This window comes from Staurois parvus, unplaced genomic scaffold (genome assembly GCF_062004578.1).
Source record: "Staurois parvus isolate SC_StPar_1 unplaced genomic scaffold, SC_StPar_1.0 ptg001171l, whole genome shotgun sequence".
Lineage (NCBI taxonomy): Eukaryota > Metazoa > Chordata > Amphibia > Anura > Ranidae > Staurois > Staurois parvus.
Window position 1 is genome coordinate 362,844 of NW_028318967.1, and position 21,608 is coordinate 384,451.

The 21,608-nt window shown below is 41.4% G+C and overlaps 1 protein-coding gene across 1 annotated transcript in view; it reads right to left on the bottom strand.

The window, feature by feature from the left end:
- Positions 1-21,608, bottom strand: part of LOC149438982 (rho GTPase-activating protein 7-like) — a 93,719-nt gene that overhangs the window by 54,486 nt on the left and 17,625 nt on the right. The window contains exons 5-6 of the mRNA XM_089659606.1: positions 18,235-19,517; positions 6,222-6,365 (exon numbers count right to left, since the gene is read on the bottom strand). Of these exons, the coding sequence (XP_089515732.1) occupies positions 6,222-6,365; positions 18,235-19,517 (1,427 nt within the window). The remainder of the gene's footprint in view (positions 1-6,221; positions 6,366-18,234; positions 19,518-21,608) is intronic.

Here is a 21,608-nt window from a genome sequence, read left to right on the forward strand (position 1 = left end):
TACACAAGTCTACAGTATTCCCCCTCCCATAACTGGTCCTGTAGCACGTGCCCGAGTATTCCTTCTGAGCAAAACGCCAGTCTGGCTTGAGTTTGTGGGATTTTATGTCACTTTAAGTTGTGGAGTCCTTCCAATGATCAGTAACAACACTTGTGGCCTGACACAAACAGAGACCCTAACTAACTATAGGCCTGTCTCAGTCTCTGGAGGTGCCAACACTGAAATGAGGTGCGTGCACGATCTTACCGACCCGGGTCTTCCTTGGATCCGCTGGTGACTCAGAACAGAACAAATGTCTCTCCAACAAGCATGCGATCTCCTCAGCCTTCCTGGCAGCGATCTTCCTTTCTCTGAACAGGATCAGAGTCTTGAACACCATCAGCTTCACTAGCTGCAGTTCTCACACCTGGATGCCAACGGATTCTCTGCTCACATGGCTCTTTTCCTTCACCATCAAAACATGGCTGCAGTCTCTGTTCCTGTTCACTGAGCTCTCATGTGTAAAACCCCACCCCTTCCTGAATATAGAAATATCTATGCAGTCTGAGGCTGTTAGAAAAACAGTGACATCTTGTGGCTAAATCGCAGAATGTCAGTAAAACATTTCCAAACGTTTAATTCACAATGAGAGCTGTTTCCCCATCTCACATGAACCTAGCCTAAAAAGCAGTCTGAGCTCAAATCAAGAGATTTTGCCTAGGCTGGAGAAAGTTCTTCCATCCACGTTCTCCCAGTGGTCAGACTGCGACTGCCTTTTTGGCCCTGTGGCCAATACCACTTCCCAAACAGTCACTTGAATAGAGCGAAATGTTAAAAATTATATCCAATTATGTCTCCCCTACCTTATGCAAAAAAAAAAATAAAAAAATTGTGTTTAATTCTACTTTGAGGCAAAACTGAGCAACAGATGTATTTGTTTAATAGACATGCACATATTTATTACCAAGCACAGATCGCAGTACTACCTCCTTCCAGAAACAGAACACCATCTTTGTAAAGGCATCATCCAGAGTAAGCATCTAATTTCTGAGCTGATAGGTTAGCTTGCAGATGACCATCAAATGCTGGTGCCTGTGGAATTCTTGATGGTCACAGAGACATATTTTTACAAGTACTATCCTATTTTAAGAAGCTACTTCCTGGGCTGAGATGATGGCTTGCAGATGACTCAAATCCTGGAGTCTGCACTCCTTGGCGGTGTTCATAAATGTGTGACACAGAAAAGCTTCTGCTGCAGCCTCTCACCTTATGACTTACACAACAACTGTTATGCAGTCTGATCACTAGTGGAAAGGCAGACCGAGTTAATGTGTCCTCCTACCCACAGCAGAGAGGTAACATCTCAGGCTAGGCAAGGTCATTTGTCTGGAGGACAGTTTAAGGCTCCATGCACACTAGCATTTTTCTTAAGCTCAAAAAATGCTGGTAATGTTTTTTTCTGTAGCGTTTTTACAGTACACGTAGAGGGGGGAAAGCTAGAGAAACAGCTGTTAGAAGCATTTCAGTAGCGCTCAGGAGCATTTAGCATTTTTTTGGTGGAAAAACCTACATTTTTTTTTTGCTCCTAGATGCTGCAACTCAAAAAATGCTAGTGAGAAGTGAGCCTAGAATTGAGGAGGGTTTTGGAGTGTGCAGCATGGAGGTGAGCCTACAGAGAGAAAGCTGTGGATGGGGAGGAGCTAGGAACGGAGAGAGCTGTGAATGTGAGGGGTGCCAGGCACAGGAGGGAGAGGTGTGGATAGGCAGATGCTAGGTACAGGAGGGAAATGTGTGGACAGGCAAATGCTGGGCATAGGAGGGAGAGGTGGGGATAGGCAGATGCTGGGCATAGGAGGGAGAGATGGGGATAGGCATATGCTGGGCATAGTAGGTAAACTGTAGAAGAGTGGTGCAGAGGTGAGCAGTGGGTGGTTATTGTGAGGATATATATTACATAATCCTCACCACTCTGGATGCTCAAAGTACAGCAGTGTTTGTGCAGTACAGTATGGTCTATAGAGTTAGTCAGATGTAATGTATGGCACAGCTTACAGAATGCAACATTCAGCAGTATGTAACAGTCTAGTGTAAAGAGAGCAGGGGTTAGAATTATATAATGTCTATCTCAGCATACAGGGTAGTGGTCTGGAGAGTGCAAAGTACAACACAGCATATCGGTTGCAGCAGAATTGCTGTACTGTGTGGTACATTGCCCTCTGTACTCTTGACTGTACATAATGTACCCATTACCACTGCACTCTGAACACTGGGCTGTAAAGGACACACTTCTAACTACTGCACATTATATACCCCTGACCCCTATACTGTATATCAGGGATACTGAATCAAAATTCAAGGAGGTCCGGTCACAAATTCTTCTGGCCAAGGTCCGAATAGGCTGTGCCCATCAGGGTGCCCCTATACATTAGGTGTTGCCATCAGAGTGCAACTCTACATCAGGTATTCCCACCACATCAGTTGTCCCCATCAGAGTGCCCCTTACATCAGATATCTCCATCACAGTGCCCCTTTTCACAGTATGTGCCCATCAGAGTGCGCCTTTCCACAAAATGGGCCCGTCAGAGCACCCATTCACATAAAATAAGGGGCATGCTGATGGGCACATTTTATGTTGTGCCCATCAGAGTGCCACTGTAAGACTACACGCTACCTTGAGGGCAGACAGGAGCTGTGCCAGGATCCTTGCTGAAGGTTGCTTGTGTACAGGCAGGGAGCGAGAGCCAGTGAGCTGCAAGGGGCGGGCGCACACTTGTTGTTGTCGTGACAATCGCCCTACATGGCGGCAGATCTGTCATTGCGGGCTCGCGGTCCAGAAGGAAGTGCTGCTAGGGCTGTTCTCGGACCGTGGTCATTTAGTGACCGCTGCTCTATATGCTATGTTGGAATTCTAGACTGCTGCCCAAAGTGTTCATTGCCTCAACAGTTGCTGGTTGCTACGCAGTCCCTGACTATTTTAATAAAGTTCTTCTTTAAGGTGGGCTAAGAAACTATTAGTTCTCGGTCTATATTCTGTGGGCATACAACATATGCAATTGAAGAATTTAAGTTTTTTAAAAATTGTGATGTGATGCCCCAGGTCCTTCACAATGCCAAGAATGCCAGTACTTGGGAGAGCTCGGTGTGCAGCGTGGGAATTCTGTAATAGGATGGCCAGGAGGAGGAATGCTTAGAGCTGCACTGTAAACAGAGTGGTTTCTTCTAGTAACAGCCACCAGAACAGAGGCAAGAGCAGAGTGGGAAAAGAGGCTGGAGAGTCAGAAAAACAAGGGGCAATCTCCATGGATCTACCCAATTTATCTGCGATGTAGTCTGTAGCGCAGCAAAATCTGTGCTGTACAGTGTGCACGTGTTCTTTATTTGGTTAGCATCACCTAGTGCATCGTCTTTGTCAAATTATATTAGTAGTTTGTTATGCATCTTTTTTAGTTTGGAAAACAGGCCCCTTTACTTTTTCACTGCCTCCTCAGATCAGTCAGGCTAGATCTGGCCCTGATTGTATTGTCATTCACTCTCTTGCAGCAATACTTCAGATTCCTGAGCTGTATTCTGCACAAGGAAGTTATCTGCATGGAGTTTGCATGTTCCCTCTGTGTGTTTATGGGTTTACATCCATGTTCCCCTATCTAAAAAAAATACCAGTTGGTTAGGTAGGCTTCAGGCACAGAAGTGTAATTTTGGAGATAATTTCTAAGCACATCTGGAAACATGTATTGCTTTTCTATGGCTGAATGCACACCTACATATTCAACAGCATCACAGTGCATTCAGTCTTGCTGTGTTTATAGAAACATTAAATATGTGCTTCCTAGGACCATGTAGCCCTTTTTCAGCTGAACCCATGTAAAATGCAAGTACATTTATAAAATGTTTGTTCATACTTCCCAGATCAATTTCTTCAGCATTTAAATAGCCTGTGCTCATTCACAGTACACTGAACTGTGCATGTGCCATCTGTATGACTTCACGGTATGGTAGTCGGGGCCGGTGCAAGGATTTTTCTCTACACAGGTGAAGGTGCATTTTAGCAATAGACATGCTGGCACCCTTAGGCAGCTGCCTCAGTTGGCTAAAACTGAGTAGACCAGCCAGAGCAGAAAATTATCGAGCGTGTTGTATTGAATAACAGGACTGAAATACATTGTGAATCCGTTTAAGTTTTGATCAGATTGTATGTCTGATACAGAGATTCAATCAAAAATTTACATCTGTATCTTTCAACTATGGATTGGAATTCTCTTCCCTGTCCACTCCCCATACAGATAGAATGGGTCGCTGACAATAGATGGATCAGAGATGATTTCATTAATGATGATTGATGAAAATGTGTATGGCCACCATTACACAATGCCATGGGGAAGGTGCTGTGCTTGCACATGTATTGACAGGAGATGGTCCCTAGCTCCCCCCCATGTACACACACACACACACACACTCAGCTCTGGTCTGCTCCCTTCTCTGGGATCTGAGTACAGCTGGGCTGTTGTGTGCAGTGCCCCGCTGGACACACCATATGCTGCTCTATCCAATGTGCTCCTGTTTGTGATCCGGGATAGCATGTGATGTCTCCCAATGTGTTGGGGATCCAGGAGCCGGTCCGGCACATGGAAGATAAGTTGTGTGCATGTAGCGGCTGGGGGATGGAGAGAGTGGTGCCTGTGTCAGTGTGTAGATTGTAAGTGTACAGACAGGCCCTTGCATTGGGCTCACCCAGATCCTTAGACCACCACCCTAAGCAGCCTCTGTACTGCCAGGTAAAACCTCAACACATGAATTCCCTGAATCAACTACCCCTGGTGTTATTACCTATAAAATGCAATTATCCAATTATATTTTATGCATTTAGAAATGCATACAGTCTTTTTTTTTTTTTTTTTTTTTAAACAATCTGAGCTGGCCAGAACTAGTTCTTGAGGGATTCTATTCCACATCTCTTCTTGAGAGAATAAATTTAGGCCCTCTAATCTTTCCTCGTAGCTGAGCTCCTCCATGCCTCATCAGTTTTAGTTGCCATACTTTGCACTTTCTCCAGTTCTCCAATATACTTCTTGTGATCTGGTGCCCAAAACTGAACTGCATATTCCAGATGAGGTATTACCATTTTACCCCTGTACAAATCATTAGTATCTTGCTCTGGTATCTATACTTCTTTTAATATAAAGTATTTTGCTAGCTTTAGAAACTGCAGCTTGGCATAGCATGCCCTTACTAAGGCTGGCCATACACGAGTCATGTTTTATCGTTCAATCAGTGGATTGAAAGAAAGAAAAATTACTGATGTAGATGGGAGAATCCTCCTGTGAAGCCTTTGTATTCTGACAGGGAGGAGACTACCTGCCCTCAGAATACAGTTCAACTGCTACCACTGAATGAGAGAAAATTTTCCAACAGAATGGTTGTACACAATCAGACCGATCAATAGATAGACTTGTGTACAACTGCCTGCCCTACAAGGATTGAAATTTGGCCAGTCTCTGCTGATCCAGCCAAAGTTTGATCCATGTATGGCTGGCTTAGTTCTATGATCTACCGGAACAGCCAGATTCTTATCAACTGTTGACTCCCCCAGCTGTTCTCCTCCTAGAATATATGATGCATGCATCATTACAAGGGATTTTACAGAAAAAAAAACAAAACAAAAAAAAAAAAAAAACACACAACACCACACCTCGATTCAATTCAGCAGAAGATATCAGCTTTTGTTGATCTAACCATTTAAAAGTAGAACTCCAGTAATTTTTTTTTTTCCATTTTTTTGGCAGGGATCTCTGTCACACTTTTTCTGTGTTTTTTTCTGTGTTCCCATTGGGGAAATTCATTTTAACATACTTTCCCAGAGACATGACAGAATAGACATTTCTTCAAACTTCGCAAAAAAAAAAAGTTGTCACCAGAACAGGTCCTAGTGACAACCATAAAAGACTGGATTCCACCTCTTCCCCAACAAATGTGCAGTGACAGCAATCAATATCACAAAGAGCAATACAAATGTGAAAGTGGTTCTAGTTTTTCCATGTTCTATCCAAAAACGCAAAAAAATTTACACTAAACTTGGCAATTATATTACTCCTTCCCTTGGTAAAACTGAGAAAAGCAAAAAAACTCATAGAAAACAATCAAAACTTGTTTATGCTTTTGCACAAACCTCAAAGAATGTTCCACTGAAATATAGGTTGAGGTTCAGCTAGAGCAGATTGTGTCACACAGAATTCCCATGAACTCACCAGTTCCATCCTTGTTTGTTGGAAGGGGAATACTTATCCATCAGCGCTGTGAGCTTTAACAAAGACAGTTTCTGGATCCTGTTCAAGTGAGCTGCTGACTGTCTTTCAACTTGCATGGAAATATTTTCATGCTCTGGACTTTCTCTGCAAGATCAAGGATCACAAATGGCTTAAAATGCTTACTGTATCCCAGGATACTTAGCACATTATTTTTTAAAAGGAATATAGTCAAAAGTAAAAAAATAGGCATGGTTCATAATAATTAGTAAGAAACTATACAAACCTTAATGTGGTTCTAAAGGCTGAAGGTATTTTACCTTCATGTATTCTGTACATGTATACACATACGGTTATCCTTGCAAGGAGAAGAAAGGTAGCTGCGGTGATTTCAAACTCCCCAGACCTGTGGAGCAGCTCTCTCCTCTCCTTGCATGGCCTCCATGGCCACAGGTGTATAAAATCGAGCACCTAGGAATGCAGACTGCTTCTACAAACATTTATGAAAGAATGGGCCGCTCTCAGGAGCTCAGTGAATTCAAGAGTGGTACCGTGATAGGTTGCCATCTGTGCAATAAGTCCCTTCGTGTAATTACCTTGCTACTAAATATTTCATGGTCAACGGTTAGTGGTCTCAAAGTGGAAGCAATTGGGAACATCAGCAACTCAGCCACAAAGTGGTAGGCCACGTAAAATGACAAAGCAGGGTCAGTGCATGCTGAAGCGCACAGTGAGCAAAAGTCGCCAACTGTCTGCAGAATAGCTAAAGACCTCCAAACTTCGTGTGGCCTTCAGATTAGCACAACAGTGTGTAGAGAGCTTCATGGAATGAGTTTCCATGGCCGAGCAGCTGCATCCAAGCCTTATATCACCAAGTGCAAAGCAAAAACGTCAGGTACAGTGGTGTAAAGCACACTGCCACTGGACTCTAGAGCAGTGGAGACATGTGACCAATCATGCTTCTCTGTCTGGCAATCCGAAGGACGTGTCTGGGTTTGGCGATTGCCAGGAGAACGGTACTTGCCTCACTGCATTGTGCCAAGTGTAAAGTTTGGTGGGGGGGGGGGAATTATGATGTGGGGTTGTTTTTCAGGGGTTGGGCTTGGGCCCCTAGTTCCAGTGAAGGGAACTCTTAAGGAATTAGCATATCAAGACATTTTAGACAATTTAATGCTCCCAACTTTGTGGTAACAGTTTGGAAATGGCCCCTTCCTGTTCCAACATGACTGTGCACCAGTGCACAAAACAAAGTCCATAAGAGACAAGGATGAGGGAGTTTGAGGTGGAGGAACTTGACTGGCCTGACCTCAACCCCACAGAACACCTTTGGGGTGAATTAGAGCAGAGATTGAGCCAGGCCTTCTCATCAGACATCAGTGCCCGAGCACACAAATGTGCTTCTGGAAGAATGGTCAAACATTCCCATAGACACACTCCTAAACCTTGTGGACAGCCTTCCCAGAAGCGCTGAAGCTGTTATAGCTGCAAAGGGTGGGCCAACTCAATATTGAACCCTATGGACTAAGACTGGGATGCCAATAAAATTCATGTCCGTGTAAAGGCATGTGTCCCAATACTTTTGGCAATATAGTGTATGTGCCCCACTAAGTCTCCAGCTACCATTTTCTTTGTACTGACATCATTGTGTTTGAAGTGATGCCGTTCTAGGTCCAAGTACATTGGATAGTTTCTGTACTCCAACTTTTTTTTTTTTGCCCATCTCTGAAATTTTTTAAATAAAATCTGATTAAAAAAAAAAAAAAAAAAACCATGCTGTGTGATCACTTTAGAAAAGACAATGAGAGAAGATATTAACTGAACTAGTACTAGAATATGTGTGGGTGCTCATAGTATAATTAAAAACCATTTTACCTCTGGAAGTTTTTACCCCCTTCATGACCAGGGCATTTTTTGTTTTTCAGCACTGTGATAGTTTAACTGGCAATTGCTTGGTCATGCAACAATGTGCACACATTTATATTTCTTTCTACACAAATAGAACTTTCTTTTGGTGGCATTTGATCACCACTGGGGTTTTTTTTTATTATATAAAACAAAAAACAAAACAAAAAACCAAACCCCCCAAACAATATATTCTACTTCTAACTAAACAAGAAGAGTATATTCATTGGTTTATGCGATAGTTGTAGCATCTACAAACTATGGTATACATACACACACTGGAATTTACGCATGTATGACGCTATATTGGTAATGGCGGTGATCTTGTGCTAGCTGGGAGGTACACTGACTGACATTAATACAAAGAGCACCGTCAATGTACCAATGACACTTTCTGGGAAGGGGTTAACATCAAGGGACAATCAAAGGGGTAACTGTGTGCTTAATGTGTAATGTGTGTAAAATGTGCTACTTTGACTTACAGATCTGGCAGTTTTTGAAACAGCCAGATTAGTGCTCTGTGTACAGAGTCTTATGTGTTTTTAAAAAACACAGGCCTCTGTGCTGTGGTTGGCTAGAGCCAATCAGCAAATTTCAGCCATAAATTGACTTGCTGACAAAATCTTGTTGTAGCCAGCATGCGTGTCCCTAACCAGGAACAGGCTGATGACATACATACATGTGATCCAGCCTGCCCATGCCACTGCCCGCAATAAATGTACTGTGAGCAGGCAGGATGTAGGCAAACAATCATGATCAATAATTTAAAAAGTAGTTTGAAATATCACTAGCATAAAAGATGTAGATTTACCCCTTTTGCTGCCAGGTCCATACATTGCTCAGACCTGACAGCAGGGGGTTTTGCGCACACTGTAAATCTAACAAGCTGACTTCTGGCTGTCAGATGAAAAGTACTCTAGCGCTTCAGGTGGCGACAGGTTATATCATACCCCAGTAACAGGCATGTGCCACTCCATGTATTCTGGGCTCCACTTGCCCATCTATGGTCCCAAAACCAGCACAGCGGGTGCCGATGGGTGAGCGCAGAGCAGGCACATGTCTGATCTCCTCTCCTTGTTGCAGACCCAGAAGTAAGGTGTAAAACCTCACTTCCTGGTCCCCATGTCAGTTTCCAAAGAATATATTGCACGCAATATATTGCATTGATTACATGCACTGCAGCAGAGGGGAGACAACCATTAACATCCCTGGCAGTTTAATCAATATTTTTGAATGTCAAAGCAGTACATTGTTTTGCATAGAAATTTGTGGTTGTATATTGTAGGCCTGTAATTCTTAGGAATAACTCACTTAAATCTGTCCAAACAAGAGTCTAGTAAACATCCCGGGTATGATAAAGTTTGAAACCCGAAATCATAAATTATAATTATAAAAAATATAATACATTTAATTCAGTAATGTAATTAAACAAAAAACACTGAAATTGGAACAAGAGCACCAAGTTCGCACATCGCTGAGCTCAACCGCAGAATCGTTTTCAGTGTCTGATGAATTTCCCCACGAATCACTAATCGCTCAATTCTGCAAGTGATTCTAATTCACAATCACTGTTTTCTAGCTGGTCTAAAACTGCTTTTGACCTAAAAGGGACGCTTTTTGAATGCCATGGACATTTCTCAGTTTCCAGGCAGAAATAACAGTAAAAGTGCAGGCAGGGCACAGGACAAAGCACTAGGGACAAAATGTATGTGAAATGGTTTGATACAGTACTGTAACACTAGCAGATTACAGTGTATTGTGTATGTCAAATTTTTACTTTTTTTAAATCTCCTGCTGGTTCCGCCCCCCCCCGTAGGTCCCGACGCTCGCAGGGAACGGAACTCGGCAGCGGCCGACGGACATGACCGGGGGACACAGCTGAAGGACCTTGCGGGATTGTGGGACAAGGTAAGGCTCGAGGGATCGCTGCAGTGTAATCCCGAGTGTTGCTTGGGGTTACTGCTTTTGGTACTGAAATTAACCCTGAGTCACACTCGGGATTACAGCCAGGAACGTCAAAGAGAACTTGACACCAAAAATCACTACATGGGGACTTTGTCCCCTATGTGATGAAAATGTATTTATTTATTTTAATTGTCCCCATGTATATATATATATATATATATATATATATATATATATATATATATATATATACACATACACACACACACACATACACAGTGGGGATCGAAAGTTTGGGCACCCCAGCTAAAAATTTGTATTAATGTGCATAAAGAAGCCAAGGAAAGATGGAAAAATCTCCAAAAGGCATCAAATTACAGATTAGACATTCTTATAATATGTCAACAAAAGTTAGATTTTATTTCCATCATTTACACTTTCAAAATAACAGAAAACAAAAAAATGGCGTCTGCAAAAGTTTGGGCACCCTGCAGAATTTATAGCATGCACTGCCCCCTTTGCAAAGCTGAGACATGCCAGTGTCATGGATTGTTCTCAATCATCGTCTGGGAAGACCAGGTGATGTCAATCTCAAAGGTTTTAAATGCCCAGACTCATCTGACCTTGCCCCAACAATCAGCACCATGGGTTCTTCTAAGCAGTTGTCTAGAAAACTGAAACTGAAAATAGTTGACGCTCACAAAGCTGGAGAAGGCTATAAGAAGATAGAAAAGCGTTTTCAGATGTCAATATCCTCTGTTCGGAATGTAATTAAGAAATGGCAGTCATCAGGAACAGTGGAAGTTAAAGCAAGATCTGGAAGACCAAGAAAAATATCAGACAGAACAGCTCGCAGGATTGTGAGAAAAACAATTCAAAACCCACGTTTGAGTGCACGATCCCTCCAGAAAGATCTGGCAGACACTGGAGTTGTGGTACACTATTCCACTATAAAGAGATACTTGTACAAATATGGTCTTCATGGAAGAGTCATCAGAAGAAAACCTCTTCTACGTCCTCACCACAAAAATCATCGTTTGAACTTTGCAAATGAACATATAGACAAGCCTGATGCATTTTGGAAACAAGTTCTGTGGACCGATGAGGTTAAAATTGAACTTTTTGGCCGGAATGAGCAAAGGTACGTTTGGAGAAGAAGGGGCACAGAATTTAATGAAAAGAACCTCTGTCCAACTGTTAAGCATGGGGTTGGATCAATCATGCTTTGGGGTTGTGTTGCAGCCAGTGGCACAGGGAACATCCTACGAGTAGAAGGAAAAATGGATTCAATAAAATTTCAGCAAATTTTGGATGGTAACTTGATGCCATCTGTGAAAAAGCTGAAGTTAAAGAGAGGATGGCTTCTACAAATGGATAATGATCCTAAACACACCTCGAAATCCACGGGGGATTACATCAAGAGGCGTAAACTGAAAGTTTTGCCATGGCCTTCACAATCTCCTGACCTCAACATAATTGAAAATCTATGGATAGACCTTAAAAGAGCAGTGCGTGACAGACAGCCCAGAAATCTCAAAGAACTGGAAGACTTTTGTAAGGAAGAATGGGCAAAGATACCTCAAACAAGAACTGAAAGACTCTTGGCTGGCTACAAAAAGTGTTTACAAGCTGTGATACTTGCCAAAGGGGGCAGTACAAGATATTAACTCTGCAGGGTGCCCAAACTTTTGCAGACGCCATTTTTTTGTTTTCTGTTATTTTGAAAGTGTAAATGATGGAAATAAAATCTAACTTTTGTTGACATATTATAAGAATGTCTAATCTGTAATGTGATGCCTTTTGGAGATTTTTCCATCTTTCCTTGGCTTCTTTATGCACATTAATACAAATTTTTAGCTGGGGTGCCCAAACTTTCGATCCCCACTGTATATATATATATATACACACACACACACACGAACGAACATGAACGCACGTTACATACCGCCGTGCATGCTGGAGTAAGCAATAATTTTAGCACCATAACTCCTCTGTAACACTAAAGCATAGGGACAGTGGAAAATAAAAGAAAGTAATCCCCTCAATTCATAGGTTTCATTCATAGGAGCTGTAGTACCAGCTTCTATATATGTAGTAGCTGGGTGGAAAGGGCAGGCATAGTCAGGCACTAGCTTGTCACAACTGCCTTAGTTTCAATAACCCCCACTGCACCGGAATATTACAGAATTGGAGGTGGAAGACATCGGAGGAGGAAGATTTCTGCTAAACCAGCAACGCATCACACTAAAAAGGTAAATAATGACCCTTGTTCTATTTTTGTTTAATTCTTTCACATAAATCTTGGCCTTAAGAACCTATTATCCAGCGTGAATAACTAATCTATGTAATCAGTCCTCATAGCGGATGTTCTCCAACCCTCCAATAAAGATGTAGTAATGTCCCCTTTGCAAATTTACCTACAGGTAAGCTTATAATAAAAAACTTACCTGTAGGTAAAATTAATATCTCCTAAATGTGCACTGTTTAGGAGATATTCCAGCGAGCAGCAGCCGTCAGTGTCACCAGCACATGCGCTCTGAAGGAACAGCATACCCATAATGTTCCTTCAGTGCTCTGTGCCATGCCCGGTGCTCCTGCGTGTATGCTCAGCCAATGAAACGGCCGGAGCTCACAACCACAGAAGACCTGGTGAAGATGGAACCTCTGTCAGTGGCGACAGGGTGCCGCTGGAGGGATCCATTTTAAAGGCAGCGCACACTAGCACTTTATTATTATTATACAGGATTTATATAGCATCAACAGTTTGTGCAGTGCTTTACAACACGAGGGCAGACAGTATAAGCACAATACAATAGGAAAGAGAAGGCCCTGTTCATTACAGTTTTCAATTTAAAAGGGGAGGGTCAATTGATACAAAAAAGGTAATAACTGTGGGGGCGGGGGGGGGGGAAGAGAATGAGCTGATGGGGGAAAAAAAAAAAAAAAAAAAAAAAAACCACAATTACAGATAGTAGGTGGGGACAGGAAAGGCTCGTCTTAAGAGATAGGTTTTCAGGGATCGTCTAAAATGTAGACAAATTGGGGTAGGGAATTCCATAAGATGTGAGAGTCTTGGGAGCAGTTCTGGAGACGAGCATGGGTGGAAATGGCAAGGGAGCAAGAAAGCAGGTCTTGAGAAGTACAAAGAGCGATTTGGTTGGCATTTTGAGACTAGGATAGTGATGTATCTAGGGGCAGAGAGTTGTGGATGGCTTTGAAAGTTGTTAGTATTTTGAATTAAATTTGTTGGGACAGTAGAAGCCAGTGGTGGGATTGGCAGAGCGGAGTAGCATACGCTGAACGGTTGGTAAGGTGAATGAGTCTGGCAGCAGCATTCATGATGGACTGAAGAGGGGATAGCCTATGTAAAGGTAATCCACTGAGGAGGGAGTTACTGTTGTAGCAAGAGATGACCAGGAAATGAATTAGAATCTTTGCAGTGTCATTGGTTAGGAAGGGGTGCATTTTGGAAATGTTGCGTAGGTTGAGGCTGCAAGCTTTGGACAGCGATTGGATGTGGGGGGGGGCTCGAGAGAATAGTTCAGAGTCCAGGATAACACCTAGCACCTTGGCATGCTGGGATGGTTGATGGTTGTGCCTTCTTGACAGAGAAGTCAGGGGAAGGGGCATGTGAGGGAGGAAATATGAGGTCGGTTTTGGATAGATGTTTGAGGAAGTGGTGCGGCATCCAGGCTGATATGTCTGTTAGTAGATTAGTGATGCGTGTGGAGACTAATGGAGTGAGCTGTGGGGTAGAGAGATAGATTTGGGTGTTGTCAGCGTAGAAATGGTATTGGAAGCCATGGGAGGCTATCCATTGACCCAGGGAGGAGGTGTAGATCAAGAATAGGAGAGGTCCAAGGACAGAACCTTGGGGAACCCTGATGGAGTACAGAAGAGGAGAGGAGAGGAGGAAATTGGATTGCAATTGACGCTGAAGGTGTGGTGAGAGGTAGAAAGAGAACCAGTGGATAGTACAGTCATGGAGACCAATGGAGTAGTTTGAGAATGGGATGATCCACTGTGTCAAAGGCAGCAGAGAGGTCCAGAAGTAGGTGTACAGAATAGCGTCCATTGGTTTTAGCAGTTACAAAATAGTTTGTGAGTTTTAGCAGAGCAGTTTATGGGGAGTGTTAAGAGTGAAATACAGACTGAAGTGGATCAAGAAGTTTATGATCAGTAAGACTGTCATGTGATCGGTTGAAGACTAGGCAATCAACAAGTTTGGAGGAAAAGTGAAGCAAGGAGATGAGGTATAGGTTAAGGTTGGTGGGATCTAGTGAGGGCTTTTTAAGTATGAGTGTAACTAGTGCATGTTTTAAAGAGTTGGGGGAAGACGCCAGAAAAGAGGGAGAGATTGAAGATGTGAGATTGTAGGATACAGCTAGAGGGTGATCGTAGTATTTGTGAGGGAGCAGCGTCCGGGGGGGGGGGGGGGGCAAGTAGTTAAGTGGGTATTAGAAAAAAAGTTAAGAAACCTCATCTATAGTGGCGTGTTGAATGAGGGAAGTAATGAGTGTACCTGTAGACATGGAGTGATAGGTGGGGTAGATGTCTGTACAGTGGATATCGTATCAGGAATTGTAATAATCTTATTTTTTAAGGTAGAGTTGACGTGGACTGGATGAGAAGGTGTTAATGAGAGTGATAAAATAGGTCTGCTTGGCAGAATGGAGGCAGGAGTAGTATTTTTGAAGGGCAGATTTATATTGGTCGAAATTTTTCTGAGACCTAGTCTTTCTCCACATGTGCTCAAGATTACGTCTAGGTTTTTTCAGACTTCTGGTGTTACCCATTTGCCAAGGTTGTAGGAGTCGGCACCTTATTCTGTGTGTAGTGAGATGGGCAATTGTGTCTACGAAGGATGATGGTGAACTATTATAGACAGAAGTGGCTAGGTTGGGGCAGGACAGGAGTGATATTTTGTCAGAGTTGGCCAGTAGCAAAGTAGTGAAGGGTTAAGGTGGCAGAGGTTTCTGTAAGTAACTGTTAAGTGGTTGGAGGGAGAGGAGGTAGAAGTCAGGGATTGAGCAAAGCTAACAAGGTAGTGATCAGAGAGAGGGAAAGGATTGTTTGTAACGTTGCACAGAGTGCATACGTAGGAGAAAATATTATGGCTTAAACGTGCACAGAGGACCCTTTGTTAACTCTACTACCATTTTAATTTTGTTGCTCTTCGCTGAACTTTTTAATTCTACAAAATCTTTCCTGAAGATTGCCAACCAAAACTGAACTGCATTGTGAAGATGAGGCTTCATTTAAAAGGGGAAGAGTTACGAAGTTCTCTTGGATGTATGATCTGTTTATGAATATTTTACTAGCTTATATATATGAATGTTTGTGTATTTTGTCAAATAGCCTCAGCACAGCACAAAACTGCAGTCTTCATAGACGACATCCTGTTTTTGTGACCAAACCATGATTTTAACTTTCAAATATAATATAAGATTGAGAACTGTCCAATTTTAGGATTAAGCTCATAAAAATGGAAGTTTTTCTAATTATCCTATCAAACAGTGATATAGCAGCTATATCACGGTTTGATATTATAGCTCATCTCAAAGCAGCATTCCAGGCAGTACACATGGCAGCAGCAGATCATTGGTTACTTAGATAATAAACCTACAAATGACCCACACTCACTTTATAATACCTACACAACTGGGGCAGGGCTGCTTTTATTTAGCTGGGAAGGGTACAAATACTTTTTAATACAATTTAAATATCCTACCAAGGGTGTTGTTGCTCTTCCAGATACTGCTTATAGCAATTGGGTAATTTTTTTTCTTCACGGCTACTTTTGTGTGGCAATGCCCTAGGACCAGAATAGTTTATGCGATTTTATGGAGATCCAAAAGTGCTGGTGGGCGAGGCCTGCCAGACCTAAAGCTTTTGTAATGTTCCATATCATTAACAGCTATAGTGGACTGCCGGAGCTTGCCTCCTCACTTGTAGACTGTATATTGCAGGGGTGGAGTAGACCGAACTGTAATACCCCCTGGCTATTGTTAGCTCCGTCTTGCCCTACTGGGAGGTCATTCGGTTCAAGATGCAGGAAACCTGCTATAAAACTGTATTCTTGATGGTAGAGTGAACAAGTTTGTAACTAGACACCCCAATATGCTAGCAGCCTGTGGGAGGGGGTGCAGACCAAGATGACACTGCTGCACTTGTGATGGGAAAGCCTACTAATTAAGCCCTTTGGGACAGCAATTAAGGAGGTCATGAGCAAGCACCCAAGCCTCCAGATTTCCAATGACCCTTTAATTATGTTGTTCCATGAATGCCTTTTTAAATAGGGTTGATGGATAGTACACATGGCAGATTCTACATGTGGTACTCAAACTGCAAATATTGTCATAGTAAACTAATCTAAAGTTGGATAGCCACAGTTTGAAGATATATAAATGTAGTCTGTTTGATAAGTTGTGTTGAGTCCTTGACTGCCCTAACTTTGTGGAAAAAAAACAAAACAAAATGAACCATCCTTGTTCCATGGAGTGCTCATGAAATAGATGTAAAATAATATGTACATATTTTTGTGCATTGAGGATTACAGCTAAAACAACCGCAGTCAAGAAGTAAAAAGTAGATATCAAACAGTCTGGACAGAATTACATCTGTGCAATACATGGGCATTTCACCAGATTTTGTCACTAATACACCAAAAAACCCAAATACAGAATGATACCCTTTGAGCTTTCTAGAAATCCAGTATGCTGCTAACTTACTGAAGGGGACAATGCTGCCTCTGTTGCAAAGAGATCCCAAAGTGGTACGACAGCTCTGCTCAAGTCTTTCTTGGACCACAAAACACCTTATTATTTATTTATTACTACGAGTATATATAGCGCCAAAGGGTTTGCTCAGCGCTGTACAATAGGGGGGACAATACATGGCACAGTACAACAACAACAAACAATGTACGAGGGGTAAGAGGGCCCTACTCTTACGAGCTCCTTCATTGTAAGTTAAGGAAATGAGAGGGGAAGGTATTCTGTAGTTCAGGAATAACTTTTCTTGAGCTTTCAGTACAGCAGAGGCAGAGTTATCAGCTCACTACAGGAAGTTAGGAGCACACCTTTTTTTTTTATACTTGCTCCTTTCCCCATGTTTTTTCCCTTTTACAAATGTTGCATGTATTGCAGAGACACTGAAGCAATATATATAGTTTCTTTTTTTTCTGACACGGACATAATAAAAAGGTGAGGTTGTTGAGGGACAGTATGTTACACCTTGCATGCTTTCATATGTAGGAAATGAAGGCAAAATGTGGTGGGTTTTCCAAGCCACCTTGGCAGTGAGGGCTCCGAACTGAATTTTGTGGCCAGCAGCAGGTGGGATAAATGAAGAACTAAAGAAAGAGGTTGCTCTGGTCTGGGACTCAGGAAGCTAAACCTGACAGAGCTACATGTGGAAATTGCTCTGTAAGAGAAAAAAAGGGTTTGCAAAATGCGTGGTTTTTATTTTTTTTGTTGGTGACTGCAAGAAGCCCTTCAACTGTCAGAAAAGAATCTGTACTGTTTAGTTGCCTGGATGGCAAGGATTCATTTTCTCTTTTGTTCGGTTTTAATTGCAACCTTTTAAATTAAACTGGCTTCAAGTCAAACTTTTAAGCAAGACCTGCCATTTGGAATACATTTTTTCCCCATCGAAGGTGATCTCCACTTGAACCCATCCTCCCCCCCGACACACACTAACCTAACCCAGTGACTCATGTACACTGGGTGTTTTTACAGCGACTGTTTTGGGCATTAGGCATTTTTTTCTACAGCCAGTAAACTCCCCAGCATGTTATCCTATGTGTCCATGTACACATAAGCGTTTTCTGGCAGGGGCATTTTCAGGCTGGAAAAACCCCCCAGAAATACTATGTTTGCAGAGGAGTTTCAGTTGTAAAAACGCTCTAACGCTGAAAAATGCAGCAAAACACACTATCTTGTGTTTGAGTGTTTTTGAGCCTCAAGCTTTTGTGGAAGTACAGCTTTGCAAATGCCGAAAAACGCTAATGCAAAAAAAAAAAAAAAAAAAAAAAAATGGATAACAAAATTAGAGTTTTTAAAAACACAGCACTCTACAGCTAACACTACTGGCATTTTTTTTTATAATGTACAGTGTGCATGAGGCCTAAAAATAAGCACGCCATTACCCAAGATACTTGTCCAGCAATGTCACTTCACAGCAAAGGCAAAATTCATCATTAACTAACCTGCTACAGGTGTTTAAGGGAGCTTTAATTTCTGAAATATTTATATATTGCAGATCTTGATATTCGCGGTCTGTGTGGGGTTTAGAAAAGTTAAAGTCTGAATAGTCTTTCAACTTGTCCTTCCCTTGATGATGACCAGTTTTAGGAGAGGATTGGCATGACGACATAGAATCAACAAAATCAGAGCCTCCATCATCTGACAACTTTTCAGACCAAGAACTGACCAGTTTGCGGAGTCCATTGACATCCTCCATTACATCATCTAGTTCTGAAAAGACATCATTAGGTGAGCACATTTTATCAATCTGGAATGAGATATTGGGTACATTATCATAAATGCTTAGTCGATGGTCAAGTGATGAGAGTGGAACTTCAGGGACTTTGACACCATTAGATCTAATCCTGTTACTATCAAAGCTGTGGGAGCTTCCAGTTCTCCTGTTTACAGTAATAGTTTTAGGAAATGTCCCAGGCTTATGGCCTTGTGGAGTGTGAAATATCTGACATTCATGCAAATTTCTTTCATTTTTCAACTTTTGTTTAGAATTCTCATTCCATAAAGAAGGATTTGAGTGTTCAACATTCTCTTCATCTACTCCCCGTTTCTTCATATGACTTCTGACTCTAATAACTGGACTTGGGGTACTCATGGTGCTGCTGTTTTCAGATGGACTACTACTGTTGCATGTTTGGAAAGAGCTAGAAAAAGTAGTTTTTCTTTGTGTTTCTGGAAAGTCTGAAATATTAACACAATTAAGACTGCGCAATTTCTCATTATCAGGATCATCAAGAAGAACTGGGCTACTTATGATAGGTTTGACCTTTGGATGTGGAGTTCTTTTCATAGCAGAGCTTCTAAGCCGAAACCTCTCCATTTTCCTGATCAGACTATCTTTCTTGCCAGGGGGCTTATTAACCAACTTCTCCTTTGTTATATTTAGCATCTCATTGGAAGTAGGAGGGCCACTTAAAGCCGAATCTTGAGAAATATGTTTTACAGATGAAGCTCTAGAAGAGGATCTGTTTGTTGCTAGATCTTCATATGTTTTAGAAAAGCAGTCACCCTCACTACTGCTTGAGCTGTGCATTGAAGATGCATCATTTCTTTCTCTTTGATCCAAAGCATCCACTACTGGGATCTTTTCTATTCGTACTGAAAGGGAAGAGGTTTGTTCACATGGAGCAAAATCAAAATCTTCCAGGCGGGACCAGCGTTTGCTTTGTCTCTGATAAGACCATTTACTGCTAATGGCACATGGTTCATCATCTTCTGACTCATCGCTCTTAAAAATAAAAAGTAATGGGTTTGAAAAACAAGGCAACTTAGCAATAATCTTAACAGGTCAATATTATAAATTGCTAGGTAAACCACACATCTAGCCAAAGCCTTTACAATAAGAAATCCTCTGTTTATTAACCACTTGAGTTTTCGACAATATGAAAACCCACAAGATGACCATTTGTTGGAAAGTAGACACAGCAAGGTTATTACATTTTTTGCCACAATTTTTGGAAGTTAAGAAACATGCTGGCATTTAGTAGTTTAAAAACATGGAAACATTAAAAACATTTCTTTGTGTTTCTGGAAAGTCTGAAATATTTACACAATTAAGACTGTGATTACACAATTAAAACTGGAGCTTGTTAATCATGCTTTGGATAGATTATTGTACAGGTCATAGGGAGGGTAAGGAGTTAATATGCAGGATAAGAGATGAAAGGCTGATATACAGTTCAGACAGGTATACAGACATTGTCGGGAGATCATATGTACAGGAGAATGAGGTGGGGGTAAAAAGGTTAAAAAGATCCTATAGTCAGTGATGGAATTAATCAGCAGCTCATTTGTTTTCCATTCATAACTTTCTACATGAAAACAGTAGCAGTAGTTTGCTAAACTGATTAGCACAACGGCCACCCAATTGCGTTTCCTCCTTTGGTGTTTATAGACAGCGAAGGGTAAAGAACAGTCCACAAACCACCATTTATAAATGCATGGATTGTAGAAAATGGGCTAAAGCACACACAAATCACAGTGTATATTAAAAAGATGTACAGTATGACACTAGTATAGTTTTTTCTATACCCATATTTTTAACCACTTGCCCTCCTGAGGATTTACCCACTTCCTGACCAGGCCATTTTTTGCTGTTCAGTACTGCACTATTTCAGCTGGTAATTGTGCGGTCGTGCAATGCTGTACCTAAACGAAATTTATGTCCTTTTTGTCACAGAGTTTTGAAAAGAAAAAAAAAATTTTTTTTTTCTTTCTTCGTTTTCCAAAAACGTGGCAACAAATGAGATCTCCAAAAACACTCACCATGCCTCTTTACAAATACCTTGGGTTGCTTCTACTATCCTGGCATTTCAAGACTACATTAGAAGCTTACGCCACACATCACCCACTCTTTAAGACCAAGCCTTTTCTGACACTTTTTGTTCACATGAAAAAAAAAAACAATTTTTTGCTAGAAAATTACTTCGAACCCAAAAACATATTCTTAAAGCAGAGGCCCTAGAGAATAAAATGGTGGGTGTTGAAATTTTTTATGTCACACAGTATTTGCGCAGCGATTTTTCAAATGCAAATCTTTTAGGAAAAAACACACTTTAAAATTTTAATGCACAAAAAAAAAAAAAAAAAAAAAAAAAAAAAAAGATATTGCCCAATTCATTGATAAAATATAAAAAATGTTACACTGAGTAAATAGATACCAAACATGACATGCTTTAAAATTGTGCATGCCCGTGCAATGGCAACAAAGTACATACATTTTTATTATTGATAGGCGACGCTTTGAAAGCGTTAAAAGGTCATCAATTTATATTTACACAGGCGGTCTAGTGCTAGAATTACTGCTCTCCATCTTTTTTTTTTTTTTGAGTTTTGAAATTTTTACACTGTCCCTTTAATTTATTTTTTTCAATCACTTTTAATGCGATCACAGAGAAAGCAAATATCCCCTATAACTTTGATGAGCATTGTCATATTCTTTTTTGAGAAATCTGGGGTCTATCATCTCTGCCCTTACATTATCTAATCTCACCAAGATCAAATGCTTTCCCAGTTTACAAATAGCGCTGTTTATATCCTGCAAAACTGAAGTGATTGAATGCTCAAAGCTTCCGGTTTTAAGACTATATAGAGATGATTGGAGCCATTCTGGTCTCTGATCAGCTCTATGGTTATCCAGCGGAACTGCCTGCTGCATTCTTGGATTCCCCTATGGGACAGGAGAGGCCAAGAAAACTGCGAAAAGTCAGCAGGGGAGGGGAATGTCCCTTTCTGCTGCTCATAAAAACAATTCAGCAGCTAATTGCCAACAGTCAACTGCCAGCTGAAATAAAAAAAAAAAAAACTACCAGAATGATGC